The sequence below is a fragment of the Syzygium oleosum genome, unplaced genomic scaffold (genome assembly GCF_021117445.2).
Source record: "Syzygium oleosum isolate NSW1041296 unplaced genomic scaffold, Sole_v2.1 Sole_v2.56, whole genome shotgun sequence".
NCBI lineage: Eukaryota > Viridiplantae > Streptophyta > Magnoliopsida > Myrtales > Myrtaceae > Syzygium > Syzygium oleosum.
In genome coordinates this window covers 616,733-636,421 of record NW_026607540.1, presented here as the reverse complement: position 1 = coordinate 636,421, position 19,689 = coordinate 616,733, and the positions used below count along the sequence as shown (strand labels likewise).

Below are 19,689 nucleotides of genomic sequence, written 5' to 3'. Positions count from 1 at the left end.
TTCGACACCGAAGTCCGGACTCAATTCCACGATCGATTTCGCTCAATTTGCGATTTTAGCGTCTCTCACTAACGGGCGGTTGTTTAGGGGTTACGCGTATCGACTTAGGATTACTCAAGTCGTAATGGTCTCGATTTCCAAGAGGACACGGGGATTATCGCTAGTTCCGGGGGTCGCGATCGTTTGGATTAAGTTCGGGATTGTTCGCCACGCATACTCTCGGTCGTGCAGAATCACCCGAGATCCAATCGTACGTCGTTGGCCAAATCAAATCCGTCACTCTCCTTGGATCGGCCAACATTGGCACAAAATATTCCCTTGTCGTTTCTCGGAATCGGACTCGATTCGCGATCGAGTTCCTAGGTCCACGTACCGTTTTCCTAGTTAGTCATTCCCTATTAGTCAGTATCCCGAGAAAAATCCGTTCCGGGCGAGATTTACTAAAATGAAATGAGAAATAAACATTTATTTCATTGATCACGAAAGTGGGTCGAATTCAGGATGTTACATCCATGATAGCTAGGCTTTTGTTCTCGTGCCCCTAAGGTATGAAAATAATGAAATAGGGCTAGGCCAATTATATACTTAGTTGGATGTATCAGTTATATATCTTATGAGTAGTCATGTGTTAAATTATTATTGATAGTTTGAAGAAAAGAAAGCAAAGAAAAAGGACTACTTGGAGGTTGGGATTGCCATTTCGAGGAAGCCATAATTTTTTTTTTAGTGAGCATACGATAAAAGCTAACATAATGACATGAAATACTACATTTCCAAAAAAAAAATCAAAGAATAAATAGACAAAAGCCATTCGCTCCAATCTGGTAGATTAATTGAAATTTATTTTGTTGACCGGTCAAGTGCATCAACAATTTAACAATAAATTTGATATAAAAACAAAGAAACTTGTGTCAAATAAGATAATCCGAATACTGCTATGGTATTCGATTTCCAGTGAAAATAAGTTGATGGTTGCACACACCTATTAGATATAGTGGTCCACAACTGAAGCGATGTAATATTATTCTTTGCTGATATATTTAATTGTCCATATAATGATATGTCTTTTGAGGGTCATGTGTTTAATTACTATTTAGCAAAGAAGAAACAACTACACGGAGGTCGTGAATGTGATTTCGAGGAAGCCAGCAAAGTTTCTTTGTCAGTTTGTGCAATAATTGAGTCCACTGGGACCGCGGCGATCTATACTATTCTCTACCTTGTCGGCCATTTGGCCTGTTGACCGGTCAAATTTATCGACAATTTACCAATAAATACAATATCAAACAAACAAACAATTGTCAATCAGCCAATCTGAATAACCCGTGATGTGCGTCTTCAGGAAAAAAAGTTCACGTGTTCACACCTATCAGATAGCTTGGTCGATCGATAAGCACTATCATTTTCCAAATTTCTAATATTATTTTTTGTTGACCCTGCCCTAAAAAGGTTATACACCTCTGTCCGCCAGTATAAGAATAGATGAACAAGGAGATTGAATAGCGAACGAACTACCTGAAAGTATCATACCAAATCTGCAGATAATACTCATTATTGATTGTTGAACTCCATCATCTAATGGCTTCTTCACTAAAACCCGAAAGGAAATACCATGTGTTTTTGAGTTTCAGAGGCGAGGACGTCCGGAATAACTTCCTCGGTCATCTCTACAAAGCTCTTGATCAGAAAGGAATCTACACTTATGTTGATAGCGAGGAGCTTAGAAAAGGAGAGCAAATAGAGCCGGTGCTTATGAAGGCGATAGAGGAATCACAGATCACAATAATCGTTTTCTCCAAGGATTATGCTTCCTCATGGTGGTGTTTGGAAGAGTTGGCGAAAACCATTGACTGTAAGAAAGAAAGCGATCTCATGGTCTTTCCCTTGTTTTACAAAGTGGAACCTAGAGAATTGAGAACACCAAGAGGGAGCTACAGAGATGCTATGATTAAGCATGAGTCCAAGTACGGGAAGGATTCAAAGGAAGTGAAGAGATGGGAGAAAGCTCTTTCTGATGCCAGTTACTTGTCCGGATGGCATTTGAAAGATGGGTAAGTAGAGTGGAGTCCATATTTTATTTAAGAAGCTATATTGCAAGAAAGTATAGAGATTGTAAAAAAAAAAATCTACTTACACATGAGTGAAAGTATATATATAGATGGTTCATCTTATCGTTCTTGAAAATTCTTAAGTGGCTTAAATTAAAGTTAGGAATTTCATATAAGAGTTAATAAATCTAAGACTTAGTTAAGAAAGAGAAATAAAATTTGGCAAAAGATAAGAAAAGTTGATAATTAAAAGAAAAATAAACTTGGCAAGTAACTCAAATAATAATTGATAACCCTAAATTAATTGGTAACTTAATTGTAGAGATGTTGGCAAGTCACTTTAATTAAGATCGGCAATTTCTAAAATTAGTTAAGTAAATCAAATGAGAATTGATAACTGAATAAAGAAGATGGTAAATTAAAAGAACATACGGCGCACAAGTGAGAGTTGGTAACCCAAAACTAGTAGGTAATTATTTAATATAACGAATATTGATGATTCACTCTAAATTTATACTGGTAATTTCATATAAAAGTTAGTAAGTTTGAGGCCGTAAGTTATGCAAACGAATTTTGGTAAGTTAGTACAAAAAATTAGTTATTTACTAATTATAAAAAAGATTGGTGATTTCATAAAATCGTTGGTAGGTACTAACAAGTTATGGGAAAGGAAAAGTCACTCATCTTTTTTTCACCGACAGCTTGCGATACTTACAAACACTTGTTGAAATTCACCGTCACAAAAAAAAAACTATTTTTGTAACGAAACAATAAAATTCTGCCTTTGGCTTTTGCTAAGCCTTGTTTCATTCGGAGCTCTTTCTTTTGGATCCTTGTTGCCCTCCTCGAAGTATAATAAAAGTTGTAAACGTTTTGTTTGTGGGCTATTTGAGTTTTTCACATTTCATTTTGGTTAATTGAGCTCTACAAATTTTCAATTTTGGTCAACCGAGTCATAAACTCGTTACCGGTGGCATTTTGAGTTTGAAAAATCACATGTAGCAAACCAAAGAATAGACACGAGGCTTTTTCCCGTAAAAAAATTGACAATAGGACTTCATCGCCTGAAAGTTTTACTGACTTATTTGAACAATATAAAATGCTAAAACCTGATCGATCAATGGACAAGATGTTAAGTATGTGTGTTGACACTTATTTTTAATTTGCCCAAAATTAATTACACAAAATTTAGGAATTAATTTTCTTTAATTCCTAAAACAAAAAAATATTTCTATTTAAATGCATTGCATATAGACATTAGGCATATGTGCATTTTTTTTTCTTTTAATTTATTGTAGCATTATTATGCATAATTTACCATGTTTAAATTAGATAAGCCTAGGATTGCGCGGTAATATTTTGCATGTTAGTTTTTATTACCGTTGTATTGTTGTACCAGGCGAGCCCCCCTTCTTTTTTTGCATGTTGTTGTTTAAAAAAAAAAAGGGGCTCGGGAGTTCGGTCGCGACAATGTGTTACTGCACTTGCCTCATTTCTTTGGAAGGAAAGAGAAAGTTTGCAACGCTTTATACAGGATAATTAGTGTGTACAGGCCATGTAAGGCAATGACATCGTGCTTCGGGGTATTTTTATAGTTTTCAAATCAAAATCTTAACCATTGTTCATAGTCTTGAGTAGCTTTTTTTGATTAAGCGTATAAATAAATCACATATAACAGTTCAACAAGAAAAATAAGTAAATTGTTATGTATAAATCAAAAGAACATGAATCACTTGGATGACTAAAAGTTGAACCCTCAACTTGTTTTGATTGTTGTGGAGCTCTTTTGAGTTCTAATTCGACTTGGTGGGTATACATTTTGTTTTGGCTGTGGTTATGTGAAAATATGATGCACTGCTTTTGTCATTGTTGGCTAGTAATTGCTTTTTATTTGCTTATTCAAATTGCTAAAACGATGCCACAACTTCTTTTTCCGTTTTTTTTTCAGAGATGAGTCAGAGCTTATACAAAGAATTGTGATGGAAATCTCCATTCACCTAGACCGAACACCTTTGCATGTTGCTAAGCATCCAGTTGGGATAGATTCCCAAGTGGTTAAGTTGAAATCGATGTTAAAGCTTGAGTCTGATGATGATGTTCTCATGGTGGGATTGTGGGGACAAGGAGGCATAGGAAAGACGGCTTTAGCCAAAGCAGTTTATAATGATATTTTCAGACAATTCGAGAATTCATGTTTTTTGGCGAATGTTCGAGAAGTTTCAAAAGATTGCAAGGATTTAGTTACTTTGCAAGAAAAATTACTATTTGAGACATTAGCACTGAAAGAAAGATTAGTAGTGTCCAATGCTGACAGAGGTATTAATCTAATACAAGAAAGACTTTGTCACAAAAAAGTTCTCCTCATCCTTGATGATGTGGATGACTTGTGCCAATTACATGCTTTAATAGGAGAAGGTAATTGGCTTCGTAATCGAAGTAGGATCATGGTTACTACAAGAGATAGCCATTTGCTAACTTATCTCGGGATAGATCAAGATCACGTGTATGAAGTTAGAGAACTGAATGATATTGATGCTCGTGAGCTGTTTTGTAAGCATGCTTTTCCGATACACCAAAAATTTAAAATCAAGACAAATCTAGTGGATAGTGTTCTAGATCATGCTAAAGGCCTTCCTTTAGCACTTGAGGTGCTAGGTTCCTTTTTAAGAGGTAGAAGAGAATATGAATGGGAAAGTGCACTAGATGAGATTTCTACGGCTCCTAAAAAAGGCATCAATGATGTGCTCAAAATAAGTTACGATGGACTAGAGCCAAAAGTGAAAGAGATCTTTCTCCACATTGCTTGCTTCTTTAAGGGGCGGGATAGTGAGTATGTAAAGAAAGTTCTCGAAAGTTGTGATTTTAAGGCAGTAATAGGATTACAAATTCTCATTGAGAGGTCCTTGATAAGAATTGAGACCAAAGACATACAAATGCATGACTTGATTCAATTGATGGGTATGGATATTGTGAACCAAGAAAGCAATGATCCCACAAGACGCACTAGACTATGGCTATATGATGACGTTGTCGATGTTCTCTCAAGTGACATGGTAAGGCTTGCAAATACCATCAAAATTCTCTTCCTTATCTTTTTGCCTCTAATTGTTGAACATGCATAAGTAAATAGTCTTGTATATACAGGAAAATTGTGCTGTAAAAGCCATAGTGTTGGAGCCACCTGAGCCGACAGAGATATGTATCGGTCCTGATACTTTTACAAAAATGAGAAGTTTGAGATTGCTCATTTTGCGCAATGTGCATAATTCTTTCCAAGGTTCTGTATGTCTTCCTAATGAGCTAAGATGGTTTCAATGGGCTGGATGTGCTCCTCGGATTCCAGAATTTTCCTCTGGTCGAAAGAAATTAGTGGGACTTGATATGAGCAATTGCAGTATCACAAAGGTGCCAAATCAATTTAAGGTGAGTATTTACCTACATTAGCCCTTTTGAATTCAATATATGAAATTTGTATTTTCTTCCCAATGTTTTTCCAAGTTGGTTTCGTTGTCTTTGAAAAACTTCAACAAATTTTAAATTTTATTGATTTTCGGAAAATTTCATTGTGATAGAACATATACTCTTGACCTTCATCTATTATATATAGTTAGAGCCAAAATCCGACAATGTGCTCATTCTTATGCACACCACGTGATGCTTTGTTTTGCTTCTATGATTGTCACATGGCCTGACACGTGGTATTGTTTTGTTACGTGGCCCACATTTGCACTAGCCACGTGGCACTTTACTATGCTTCTATGATTGTCACATGATATGACACGTGGCATAGTTTTTTACATGGCCACATTTGCATACTCGCTGCATGACCCTTCACTTAGAATATGGGATTGCCACATGCATGACACACGGCTCTATTCTATCCAAAACTAATTTTCATCTGCTAATAGAGAGTAGATTTGGGTGAGGAATACCGGTTTGGGATATTTTATTGGACGAAAATTAGTTTAGGGTAAATGTGTCACAATTGTACCAATTTAGGATTTTTGTAAGATGAAAATTAATAAGGGGTAAATCTGCATGTCGATTGTGGATTTTTAATGATATTTATTCTAATCTTTTTTAATAATTGTTAACCCAATTTTATTTGTGAACTTTTTTATATTATGCGTCTATATATTATCCAATTATTTCAAATAATATCTAAAATGTCAAATGATAAGAGTTAACTCTGAGTTACTAAAATGTACATATATATATATGTGTGTGTGTGTGTGTGTGTGTACGTATGTATAATTACTGGTAAAGTTTCTAAGTGTTTAGTAATTTCTCAGCGCGATATTTTATCCTCACAAAATCAGTTTATAGTAACTTTGAATGAAAAGTTAATTAATAAGTTAAGAAATTCACTCAGAAACCTGAATAGTGGGTTCCGAGTGTGCCTGATCTACCGAAGCTCCTTGCTTCCTTCCCCATGAAGAGTGTTGTGGCCTAAGGATGTGTAATTAGGACATATTCAGTGTTCACCCGGTCAATATAGATTATATAACAGTGGAGGATATGTAATTGTGACATATCCTTTCCCTTGAGAAACCCAATCTCCCCCATGTCTTGTGTAGGCAATATTATAAAACCATGGACAACATAAATGACATCCGATATTAGATTACCATCATTTCACGGGTTTGACTCCCCTGTCTATGCACAACAGCTTACATAAGCATATTTGTGGACTCCGTAGCAGATCACCTCTACATTAAATAAACAAGTTGCTCAATATTTACGATTGACGACCTAAAATATAGTAATTTCTTGAAAGATAAATAATGGATATGCTTCGGTATCAACCAATTCTCAAACGGGAATCCCCCGATTTTAATGTAAGGAAGCAACATCATCATACAAACACCCCTTTTTGTTCCTTTCAGAATGTTTATCAAACCTGATTTCGCTGTTTTTGCAGGGCTTCCAAACTTTGAAGTACCTTAATGTCAGTGAGTGCGAGTCGTTGGTTCGCATGCCGGACCTCTCGTGTACTCCAAATCTCGAGGAATTGGATCTCCGTAATTGTAAAAACTTGGTCGAAGCCCACAAGTCCATCGCATATCATTGCAAGCTACAGGAGTTAAATTTCCAGGGATGCTCTGAACTTAGTGTTTTTCCAAATGAGCTCAAGTCAAAAAATCTTCGAACTCTCAATCTTAAAGAATGCACAAAGTTTGAAAGGTTCCCTGATATTCCACATAAACTCGAAGCCCTAAAAGAGCTTTATTTGGAAAGAACCGCTATCAAAGGACTTCCTGCATCAATAGAAAATCTTGTCTCTTTGAAGACAATGGATGTAGGTTATTGCAAGAAACTGATGAGTCTTCCATCTAGCATTTACAAGTTACAAAACCTTGAAGTCTTGGCTCTCGATTTTTGCACAAATTTAATGGGGTTTCCAAGGTACGAGGATTCAACTGATCCTTGTACAAAGACCAAACTTTCAAATTTACATCAATTAAACCTTTCAGGATGTAATTTGTCCGAAGTAGACTTTCTTGAGAATCTTTCATGCTCTCCATTCTTGACAACATTACAATTGTCAGGGAACAATATTACTAGCCTTCCTACATCCATCAATAAACGTCATCATTTGTCCTATTTGCTGGTTGATAATTGCCATCAATTACAGGAGACTCCCAAGCTTCCACCTTTTATGAAAACTCTTCGGACGGATAATTGCGAATCTCTGCAAAATTGTGGAGATTTAACTTCAGTTCATGATTTTGTTCGTAGAGGGTTAACCATGACTGAAATTTGCTCGCCTTACCAGGTTAGATTCTCTCTCTCACGCACACACATGCACACACACGCACGCATATCGATATGGACTCTATGCTGGATCTCGTGCATGGTTGGATATCACAATAGCAGAAAATGCAAGATTTGAGGCTTAAGAAAATCAAACAAATATAAAGTGATTCTGCACGTGTATGCATGTAATGGAGTTGGCTACCGTACTTTTATGGAAATGATTTCTATCACATGAGACTTGTATGTTAATGCAAGCAAGGATCAAGGGATCTCTGCTCTCTAATTCCATGTGGAATTCTTTAGGATTACTTACTAAATTCAAATTGAATTGTTCTATTTGGGTACTAATAACAAAACTTGGGTACTTTCTAATGATCTATCTTTATTTCAGCCTTTTAATTACTCTGCTGTTCTCCCTCGAGGAGAGATGCCGGAGTGGGTTCTCCCTGTTGAAAAGGATTCCATATCTTTCATGGCTTCAAAAGACTTATATGACAAGTTTGTTGGATTTGCTGTATGTGTTTCTCTCGATAAGGATAATTATGAGGAGGAAAGTGAAAACTCATATCGTTTGGTTATCGAGGTTAATGGCCAAATAAGGGAAAGACACGGGTTCCATCTCGAACCGTTGGAGTTGGATCATATACAGCTTCGTTATCTCAGACCACCAAAATTGTGGGGAGTAGCCGATTTTGATCGAATTGACGGGAGTCATGTACAATTTAGTCTCACAGTTTCTAGTAAACACATGAAAAAGTGGGGATTGCGAATATTTTGCAAACAACTGGAGGACGATTTGAAAGCTGTGCTTCAAGATAATCGATTAATCGATCCAGCTTTACTCTACGAGATTGGTCATGAATCAACATATTCAGGAGTCGAGAGTTTACTTATACACGAAAATGGTTCAATTGAAACAGATGCACAAAAATGCTTGCAAGATTATCAAACGAGAATTGAGAAATATAGTATAATGGTACTAGAGAGAAAGAGAGAGCGTGTCTTTTTTATCGTTTGAAGCAAGTGAATCAAGACTATGTCGACTTCCAATTTGATCAATGGAGAAGGGAACGGTCGAGAAACTTGCTAAGGAAGCAATTCGTTGGCAAGTGAGCTCGCTGATTTTTTTTCTTCTTCTTCTCGTGTTCTTCTCTCTTTTATCTCTTTTCTTCGTATTAAGATTTTCTCTCTCCCCCGACGCCACTTTCAGCATCACGACTGATCGTCTTCCATCCGACACCACCAGTGAGCTCTAACGAATGGAAGATTGCCACCTGCCGACGTAGGTGACGAGCAAAGGGAGTTGGTCTTCCTGAAACAGAGTCCCGAGCGAATCGACAGCGATGGAGACCGACGAGCGGAGGCGACGGAGAACGGCGAGCGGAGGCGACGGACTACCACCCGACCGAAGCCATGGAAACTGATAAAGCAGCTTGGGGTGAGAGATCCTCTCTTGAGGTTCTGGGCTTCATGTAGATTGCTGTAGATCATATCGATTTTGAATTTGATTCGTACGGTTCTACAATTGCGCGGGAGCTTGAAGAATGTGTCCGTGAATTTGTTAGAGAGACGTTGGATAAGGTGCTTCTTCGTAAGTTTAGTCTGGGGATGCTTGGTGGTGAATTCACTGGCAATCGACATTACGCGCTGCAAAATCAGCAACGATCCCTAGAAGGTATATCTTTTCTTCCTTTCTTTTGATATGTGGCAATTTTTTCAAAGAAGTAGGTGAAGTCTAGGTTCAATGGGAAAAACAAGCAGAGGGAGAGTGAAACAATGGGAAGTAGCTTGTGCATGGTTTGGTTTAGTTCGCTTTTCGGGCGAAAACTGAGCCACTCCGGGTGCTATAGGTTGGGTCTCCCTTACGCGAAACCAGGCATTGCAGCGGACAACCAGCCACAGTGGTGTTAAGGGGGGGTTGCTTTTGAGGTGTATGGATATGTAGTATGTACAACTCATACAGATGTGCAGTGGGTGAAAGGTTTTCCAGGACTATTGACTTGCAAAAAACTTCCATCGCTGGGATAGGGCTCTGTCTCTATGTTTTATGCAGCGCTTGAAGAGGCAAAACCATTTAGGAATGAAGAAGATGCAGTGAGATGGCAAGCCACCAAGAAAGGTTGCTGGACAGTCGAGTCCTTTTACCACTTGTTGACTTTGGCATCTACGGAGAATTAAAAAGCAAGTTTACTTGGAGCATGAGTTGTGCGCATGAATAACTGGTTAGGTGGTTATTTTCTTTCTTCCTGTAGACTATGGGTATGAAAAAGAAAAAAATCACAAGAAACACGGAGTTTACATAAGTTATTCAGTAGAATAGAGACAAAAGCACAAATGGCTGATTGTCAATTCTGATTTTTGAGGCCTTCGCAACAGTTTAGTGTTCTCTTTTTATGCTTATGTGCCAGCGTTTACGGAGGAAATTGACCTAGAAGCTAAAGCTCCTAGAAGCTTCTTGAATGTTTGACTATAACCTAATTAATGAAAGATAAGCTTCTGAGGTACCAATGATAAGACTCACTCGAGTCAGCAACATGTAGTTTCTCAAATTAGTAGCTGTTTGTGCTTTAGTGTTGTTAGAGCCATATAAGTTCGACAGTTAGGTGGGATTCGCATTTGAATTACAGGATGAGAATGTGGTAATAACCATTGCTTGGAATTTGTGACCAGTATATATACAGGACCTGCAAGATCTTGATCACATAACTATGAGACATGCGTTCATTAGATCTGTAGCTATGAGACACTCTGAATATTTCTACTGGTAGCAACTTGATGTTGATTTCCTCTTGAATTGCTTGAATGCATGCACGCATGCATGAAAGAATTTCTAACTCTTTTCCTCATGTTTTCTTCTCCTAACTAGTAACGAGACCTATTTGCTTTTCTTATATAAGGCAAAGCTTGCTTTGGAAAGCCTTGAAGTTGCAGTTGGGTTAGAAACTGATTTTCAGTAACTAGGTGCGTTTCAGATATGTTATCTTATTTTCTAATTAAGATGATTAGTATTTTAGACTAAATTAGTGAATGGTTTTCAATAATATATCTGAACAAATTTGTTAATAGTGGAATTTTGCATGCATAATTAGGCTGTAAAGGGTTTTGTTCACATTATTCTTTCATAAGACATGACTAAGGCCAACAATAGCAATATTCTTGCTTTATTATGCACAATGTGTTGCGTTTTTCATTTACCATTACGCTCTGTTTGCAGCCATATTATGGTCTTTATCTATTTTTTGTGAAGTTCCTAATATTATTTTCTTAGGCTGTATGTTAGCTTGACTTTGGTATTCTTACTTGGTATAAAAAAAGCATTGTGAGCATTGTATTGACTTTTGAGATTTTAAGAACCAACTCTTTGGGCACATTTCTTCGTACAATGGCCACATGTACACAAATAGTTTAAGCCTGATTTCTGGTAGAGATCATCTCCTATCTAATAGTCTATTGCTGCAATTATTTATAGTTTTATGGTGACAATACACTGCTATAAATGATTTTATGGACAGTAATGAATAGTCGATACAAAAAATATATGGCCCTTTTAGTATCTTGTGTAGCATACTGAAAGAATAAAGGCACCTTGCTACCAGGTATATATAAAAATACTGTTATAAAAGGTGGAGGTGGCTAATCCAGTAAGAAGCCTCTTTTTCCATGTGAGATTCTCAGCAACTTCAAGCGAGCAAAAATTGTTGAGTTGATGTAGTATATGCCTTAATCTATCTTATATATTCTCTCAATTAGTTAACTTGAAGGAGAAAACATTCCTCATGAAATGCATTTCCTAAATTTATGCTAACCTACACTGTGAGAAACTATCTTTCTGACAAAGCTCCTAAATTTGATATGCTTGCTTTGTTTTTCTCCTTGCTCTTTCATAGGCAACAAGACATGCAAAGATGGAAGCTCTTGATGTCCTTCAGGAACAGTGGCAGATGACTGGATTTTCAGCTACAGAAGTTGCAGAGAAATTTTCAGTATACTCCCTTTATGTGACATGTGAACCATGCATATATGTGCAGTAGCATTATCGATCATTGGTACATCTATTGGTCATACTGAAATAAAACTAAACTTTCCTGAATTGGTTTATTCATAAATAATAAGATTTCTCTTACCCCTTTTTAGGTAGAAAGGAAGTATATTATGGCTGTACAAATGATAAATTTGGAGGCTGTGGCTCAATACTGGTGTTGCATTCAGTAGCTCCAAGGCATGCATTTCTGAACTTGCTTTTGTTGCTAATTTCGTAGCTACTTAGCTCCACTTTGTTATTGTGACATATGATGATTGACAAGTAAAGCTGACTGGAGGTCTTCCTTATGTTGATTACTGATGGATGTGATTTCGTAGTGGTTCTGTTTGTTGTCATTATTTAAATATTGCAACACATAACCATGAAAATAAATGGAGGTTTATGGAGCTAATTTTCCATCTTTTCTGTCCTTAAGTGGAGTTTCTGGAAGCGTCCAGAATTCAAGTATATATTAATTCTAAATTTCTCCGCTTTGTTTCCTTTTCCTTGAATTCTTTGTGATTTGTTAGACATTTATGTATTCTTTTCATATGCCCAAGAAGATGTACAGTTCTGGGAAGTGCTACAAGTTAAGCTAACATTAGTTTCTTCTTTCCTGTTCCCTTTCCCCTTTGTTTCTCACGTTTTCTCACTGCAGTCAGATTTTTGATGTCTTTAGTGTTGTCATGGTTAAATCTGGAAATCTGCAAAGAAATGTGATAATTTAATCATGAGTAAATTATGCTTTCTGATATGCCATGGGCAATGTACTTGACAAAGAAACCTCTTTTTGTGTTTATTAGTTGTAATTATCTCTTCTTGCATACGTGAGAGCAGGTGCCTACTAAGTTGCGGTGTATGACTTGTGTTTCCAGAATGATATTTCATCTGTCTGACGCTACTATGATCTAACTTTTGATGTTTTCTAAGCTTGTTTAAAACTCATCAAGGTTTTACTCAAACTTTGTTGACACAAAAGTTAAAACGTTGAAACGGGATTTGTTTCGTTGTGATTTTCGCAGTTCATGAAGTAGCTAATCTAGATTACGGACATTGTTTTTCTATTCAAGTATTTTTTAAAGAACAACAGCTCAAGTACAGGGAGAAGAAGCAAGAGATGTACTAAGGATGCATCTTAACAAAAAAATTTAGAGAAAAGGAAATAAACCATGAAAACTCTAGACTTCTAGAGATTGAAGTTTATAGTTATGCTGCTCTTAATAATCTGACTACGAGTCAAAAGTAGTGTGGGAAACATGAACTAGCACATTGCCTCTCTAAATACGACATCAAGCAAGAGGACTCATCTTGCGGATAAAGGACTGCCTTGCTCAATTTCCTCCTTCTGGAGCTCAAAAACTAGTCCCAATTATTGCATAGTTTCATGATAGAATATGAGACTGTTGTCATAATGGTGAGCATGGTTCCTATCCAACGTTCGGAACACATAGCTGATTGAAACCCATCCTGGCCAGTACTAGTATACAAATCATCCACAAATCTTCTCTCAATGAGATCCTGGTACCAAAATTTCTCTGAAGAGAAGTTGCCCATCTGAATTAAAAGCTTCTAAGTATCACCCTGTTTACAGCATGTTAGTTGTTCTCCATGGACATTGGGTTTTACGTAGAAGAGAAAATATAGACTGGCCCAAAGGCATTGTTAAAGTAAAAAATTTTAAGCCATCCATGGACATTGGGTTTTACGTAGAAGAGAAAATATAGAATGGCCCAAAGGCATTGTTAAAGTAAAAAATTTTAAGCCATAGTTACCCAAAACACAAAACACACATCTTTTTTAGATTTGATCCAAGAATTTGCCAAGGTCAATGCCGCTAATAGAGCCTAGGTACTGTCAATTGAATCAAATGGTACACTTTAGAGATAATTTGCTTGCATGAAAACCTATTTCCTAGAGTACAGACATTTCTTAAAATTGATAATCTGAGGACCGAAATGTAAACTTTTTAAACAAAACATATTCTCCTATCGGAAAACTTGTTTTTGCTTAGATAGTACCTTCTTTTGCAAAGTGCTTTGTCAATTAGTCTGCTAAATTATGTCTGCCGTGATATTTGGACACGTTTTGCAATTGGAATCTATTCTGGGTTTCGAGCAGATGAACTAGGTAAAAATGCAGATTCATCGGGACCATTTGTTGGTTTCCACAGAAATTTCATCTGTGTTCCCCTTTCAAGTGTCTGCCTGATTGATGAATGTTTCCAACTTTTTTCTTGTTTCTCTTGCAGTAATGGAAATTCTAGATCAAAGGATTTCAAATGTTGTGGAGGGATAATGGCATCAGAAGCGGTTTCTCATCTGTGAGAATTTTAAGAACAAGGAAACTATAATGGTGGCTACACTTTACCAGACTGACACTCTTGAGTGGAGCGGTTGTCAGCCATGTAATGGTTGCTATGAATAGGTGTAGAATATGCCCAGTAAAGAAAAGTTAAAGAGTTTTAGATGGCCAGTCATTTTTTTGTTTTGGCCAATTTTCAGATGCCCTGTTTATCAAATATAGCTTTCCTCTAGACCGGGTATTCTTAGCCAGATTGCCATTTGAGAAATGGGACGGAAGGAAAAAAGAGGAAGTGCAGTATCTTAATAATTGATAATCCGTTGGTTAGACTCGTTGAGAGAAATATCTTCTACCTTGATCCCTATCGTGAATTACTGAACATATATGGTTCTTGGTCAAGCAATTCTCCAATTTGAGCTCTTTAGTTGCAAATATTTGAAGAGACTGATTAGACCAGAACCTTTTCGTGCTTCTGAGATCATTATAAAACTTTGGAAACTCATTACATACAGAAAAGATGGCGTTGATTAATTTGTCTACGCAATGATAAAATGAATTTGGTTTTCTTCTCTGTTCTATAGAACCCTGTAACAAGAATATCATTCTTGTTGGCCATTTTTTCCCTCCTTTTCCATTCTTTTGCTGTTTACGATAGTGTGGAATCTATTTTTTGTTTTGAGTATTATAGATATATGCTGAATGCTAATATTTTGATTTCAGCTCCAAAGCCTCCCAGGCCACGGGTTACTGAGGCTTCTCATTTGATCTATGTGCATTGATTCCTCCCGTTGAATCTTCTCGTTCCTCTGCACAACTAGGTAAGACCTTTGAAAGTATGATTCCTTGCTTTTATGAACGTCATGTACATCATGTGTAGTTTTATGATGGACCTTTGCTGTGTAATGAATGATTATCAGTTACTTGTGCATATAAAAAGCTGGCGGCATTGTGTGACCTTTCTAAATTATAGCCTGTTAACCATGATTATCATGTGTGATCCCTAATTATGATAAAAAGTGGTAAATAATTTGCATGTGATTCACATGGGTTTCCTAGCAAAGAATGCATTGACTGGATTTAAACTTCCAGATTGCACCAATTATGTCCTAGATACTTAAATTTATAATATTTGTAGAGCTAGTTAACGTCGTGATCATCATTGACTTTTCCTAGCATATAATTGTGGAAAAATCTCAATGATTTGATTGGTCGCGTGGTGGCGCCAAAAGTACATAAAAATCTCAATGTTTTGCTCCGTGAAGAGGGATTTGGCGGCCAGAGGACTCCTCAAGCTCAATCGTCGACGCTGCCCTCTCTTTAAACAAGAGCTTACCTGAACAGTGGGTACCGCATGCCAGAGGACTCCTCAAGCTCAATACCGACTGCTCGTGGACGGAGGGAGCAACGGAAGTTTTGATAGCTGGAATTGTTCGGGATTCATGCGGTATGTTGGTGGCTGGCTTTGCGAAAGGCGTGCAAGCTCCCTCGGTTCTGTTTGCAGAAGCCCTAGCAGTGAATGAGTCGATTCTCTACTTGTGCTCTGTAGTATCCACCGACTGCTTGTCACTAGTGGAGCTTACCACGGGTAATGTTGAAAGCCCTTGAGCCATGCAAGAAATCATTGAGGAATGCCGGTTTCTGCTGGCCCACTTGGTTAAGGTGAAGGTTGCTCATTGTCCCTACGAGGTTAATCAAGTTGCTGATTGGATTGTTAAGACCCATAGGAACAAGACTGTCCCTTTGAATTGGTCTTCTTTACCCCCAATAACCCCTTTGGAATAATTTGTGTTTAGAAACCAACTTGTCTAGCTCTGGTAGAGTTTGATTCATGAATGAATAAATGAATGAAAGTGCTTTTTCTGACCAAAAAAAAAAAAGAGAGCAATTGGCAATTGTTTCTTCCCTGAGTGTGCTTTCAGTATTGTTCAATCCTACACGTGAGACCTTTTTTCTTTCGATTATGAATGTCGAAATTTTAGTTCTTTCTAGCTAGTACTGATCATAACCCAATCTATTAAAACATTTGAAAATACCAAATCATTTGACTGAAAGATCCACAGTCTAACATGAGCAGGAAGATGGTAATTTTGGACCACAATGTGTTCGAATTTTTTATAAATGCAGGCTATATTAATTGTATAATATTTTGGTCCGTGAAAAATACTCTGTTATAGTACTTATAAAATATATGAGAATGTTATATTGCCCAATTATGGTTATGTGTTCATATTATATAGGGCTTAGCATATTTTGGTTACGGAAATAATGTGGTTGGCGATTAGTGAAGACTAGTATTTTAACAGTGACACCTGTAATGGAGGAGTCTATTAAAATATGCTACATAAATAGGTTATGGTCTCCCTTCTCCTCCTAATTTCATACACCTACATTTTATCCATCAAGACCATCTAAGGTAGGAGAAAGAGACGAAAGCCTAGTCCTGGATTTGTATGAATTTATCCGTAGTGCTTGATTCAAAGACGATAATTAGCTAACCAGGTATCTGTTTTTTATTCAAGGCTAGGTGCTGTATATTCTATGTGTCAGTTTTTGATCATTGCATTTCTTACATGTGGTATAAGAGCTGCTATATGTGGGTTTAGAATTCATTTGATGCATAATCTCTATGTAATTACATGTATAGTGCATATATTTCAGGGGTTTTTATGGGCGAGTTCGGGAATTCAATTCTTTTGGTATCAATGTGGGATTTTAAATACCGGTTCTATGTTAAATCTTCTTGGCAAATTTTATATTATAACTCGGCCTATGCTGTGCGAATTTCAAATATTGAAGGGCATGTGAACCGGAAATGATATTTTTGCAATTTGACCTTTTCGGTTGTTAGTTTGGACAATTAATTTGTGGCTTTTGTTACTTATGCAATGATTCTCATACTCCATAAATTTCGTGCCCTAATATAATCTGTGCATCAAGAATTTCCAACTTGAAGATTTCGGCATGAATAAGAGAACCGAAAATCATGTGGTGCAATTTCGACAATTTTACTTGTTAATGCTCAAAATCAGTTAGGGAGTTTTGTTCTACGTTGAATATCAGTTCTACTCTGCGAATTTCTTATGATTGGAGTAAACAAGCTTCAAATGGGATGTCGATTTCTTATTATATGTCCAAATCGGCTTCACTATTGTGCTGCCTGTAGCAGTTTCGGTCATTTTGCAGCTTTAATTTCAAATGAAATCCATTCGGGCCACCGGAATCAAGTTTTGGGTGTTTCGGGTTGCTAGGGTTAGACGAGACCAAGTGTTAATGGTACAAATTCCTTATAATTGGACCATCATTAGGCTATTAGATGCACGAGTAAGTTTCGTTTATTGGTCTATCTCTCGGTAAATCACAGACTTTATTTCGAATTAAAGCATTCAATCAGGATTTTAGGTTTTTAATGCATAAAAAATCGAGATAGAGCTTCAGTTGTGCTAAAAAGGTCGACTTTGCTACGTTCTAATGCCGGATCTGGAGCGAATCTAGACCGGGTCGCGACCCGGTCAAGCTACCTTGCCAGAGGTTGACGATGACTGACTGTACGCGTATGCAAGGCAAACCCCATGCGCAGAAGAAGCGCGTCTAGGCACGTGACAAGTCTTTTGGGCTCCATTTTCAGTGCGGTCTTTTGCGTTGTGCTCCATGTGCCAATGTCCTTTTTTTTAATTGGCATATTTACGGTAGATTTTATCTTAGATAAATTGAGATAAATTGAATACTCATAATTTTTTATAAGTTAGGTGCTGCAAAATTACTTTGATATGAGAAATTACATACATATTCTCTTTGAAATATTGTGTTTTTTGAACGTTCCGGTTTGAAACAAAGTCTCTAAAGTGAATAAAAAGTTTCATGATGTACGATGAGTGATTGGTTGCTAAAGTCACTTATTTGTGGGGACACACGAAAAATTTTCTCATGTTATTTGAGCATTCGTGTCTGGAGATGTCACGTGATTCAATATGTGCTTGAGCACCAGAGTGCTTCACATATTGAGAACGGTGGAATTGCTCATGTAACCATTGGTTATTTTTAACATCCCGGTTTCGAGAATACTTGCACATTTTGATAAGGGTGTTTGACCAACAAAGTGGTTCACTCATTGTGACTTGCGGAGCACTCACAAGTCGTAAGCTTCATGGGATGTTTATTATCTAATGATATACAATCACATCCTAGAGAGCATTATTGTAATCTGTACATTGAGGATTTGAGGCAGTGTAGTAAGACACACCAGTCTAGCAGGCTTGTTTGACCATAGGAGATAAGCTTTCTTAGACTGATATGGTCTCATAATTAGCTTCACTGAGAGGCTCCAATTGACGAGTTATTTGCTCTGTCGTAATGGGGATTCTATTATGATCACAAGGATAGTCACTCGGATGAAATATCGATTCTTATCAATCTCGCACACTTGGCGTGTTGGATTTCTTTGTAGGATAAGATGTGCCATTTTGATTGGCAATAGAGAGAATTTCTACTTGTCTATTGCATTCTCCACCTACAGGCGAGTTTGTAAAAAAAATACATCAAAACTCTCAAGGTTTTGTTCGATTGTCTCCTTTGAAATGCTAGATTGAAATATGAAGGTATTGGCTAGTTTTGATTATATGAGATGGAAGCTTATAAAAGAAATTCCTTGTTAAACTTGTGGCATCTGTATGGCCTTACATGTATGTGAGCTCGTCATATAGAGTATTTTACAGCATCTTGTTGCTAAGTGAATCAACTTAGTGATACATATATAATATCTCCTTTGGGAGATGCTTAGTTCTTGTAAGGCATGAATTCATTTTATGATATGTGCATGTACTTGAGGCACATATTAAGGTTGATTGACATTTGATCAAACTCAACATTATTGTAATTTTACAAGAGTTATACTCTTATATCCAAAGTTTATACAATATTCTTTTATTATCAGATCGAAAGAAATTGAGTCCAATGCTACCGATTTTTTATGTCAAAATTTGATAATAATATTGTGATTTTTGTGTTCCATTCCAAAGCTGAATGCCTTTAAGGATCTTTGGAACTTCCACTGTAATTTTGTAATAAACTAATTGATTCATATCAATTTGTGTTAAGTGGCATTAGTAAGAGTGCTACTTTTGTTACCCATCTTTCGTGAAAGAATTATAAGATGGCCTTGGTCCGCAAGGACACATAAACTTGAATTTTTGTCTAGTGCTGAAAATTATTTTTAAAGAGTCGATTAGGGAGATTTTAACTCATAAATGTTTGCCAACAAGTTGAAAATGCATTTTTATGAAAAAAATAAAAGAAAAAGGAAAAAGAAAAATAAGAGAGAAAAGAAAATAATAAATCTCCAGCCCATCCCTTAAGTTCGGCCCTATTCTGAGGGCGACGTTTTGAAGCCGTTTGTGGCCTTTGCTGACTCATTGATGACGCCCACAGCTGAATCAAGTTGTTTTGCATCTAATTGAATTCTCGATATGATTTCAGTTCATTCCTGCTTCGCCCTCGCTTTTTTCCGAGTTGCATTGCCGTTGATTGCGCTGTGGAGGAGGAATCGAGTTTGCAAGGAAGGTGTTC

General features: G+C 36.9%; 1 protein-coding gene, 1 long non-coding RNA gene and 1 pseudogene across 2 annotated transcripts; all 3 read left to right on the top strand.

Moving 5' to 3' along the window:
* Nucleotides 1-1,578: 1,578 nt before the first annotated feature.
* On the top strand, nucleotides 1,579-4,568 carry LOC130136973 (toll/interleukin-1 receptor-like protein; annotated as a pseudogene).
* Nucleotides 4,493-7,941, top strand: LOC130136965 (TMV resistance protein N-like). The gene is made up of 3 exons (XM_056307619.1): nucleotides 4,493-5,101; nucleotides 5,193-5,471; nucleotides 6,970-7,941. The coding sequence occupies exons 1-3, from the start codon at nucleotides 4,493-4,495 to the stop codon at nucleotides 7,939-7,941; spliced, it is 1,860 nt and encodes a 619-aa protein (XP_056163594.1).
* Nucleotides 7,942-9,217: 1,276 nt separating this feature from the next.
* LOC130136978 (uncharacterized) lies at nucleotides 9,218-11,999 on the top strand. The gene is made up of 4 exons (XR_008815665.1): nucleotides 9,218-9,480; nucleotides 10,672-10,740; nucleotides 11,693-11,851; nucleotides 11,940-11,999. It is a non-coding gene; the product is annotated as an uncharacterized LOC130136978 (long non-coding RNA).
* Nucleotides 12,000-19,689: the final 7,690 nt, after the last annotated feature.

Excerpts from the sequence above, each read along its gene's own strand:
- LOC130136965 (XM_056307619.1), top strand. The coding sequence starts at position 4,493 with ATGGTTACTACAAGAGATAGCCATTTGCTAACTTATCTCGGGATAGAT. Across the intron at positions 5,102-5,192 it reads ATGTTCTCTCAAGTGACATG|GAAAATTGTGCTGTAAAAGC; the intron begins GTAAGGCTTGCA and ends TTGTATATACAG. Across the intron at positions 5,472-6,969 it reads AGGTGCCAAATCAATTTAAG|GGCTTCCAAACTTTGAAGTA; the intron begins GTGAGTATTTAC and ends CTGTTTTTGCAG.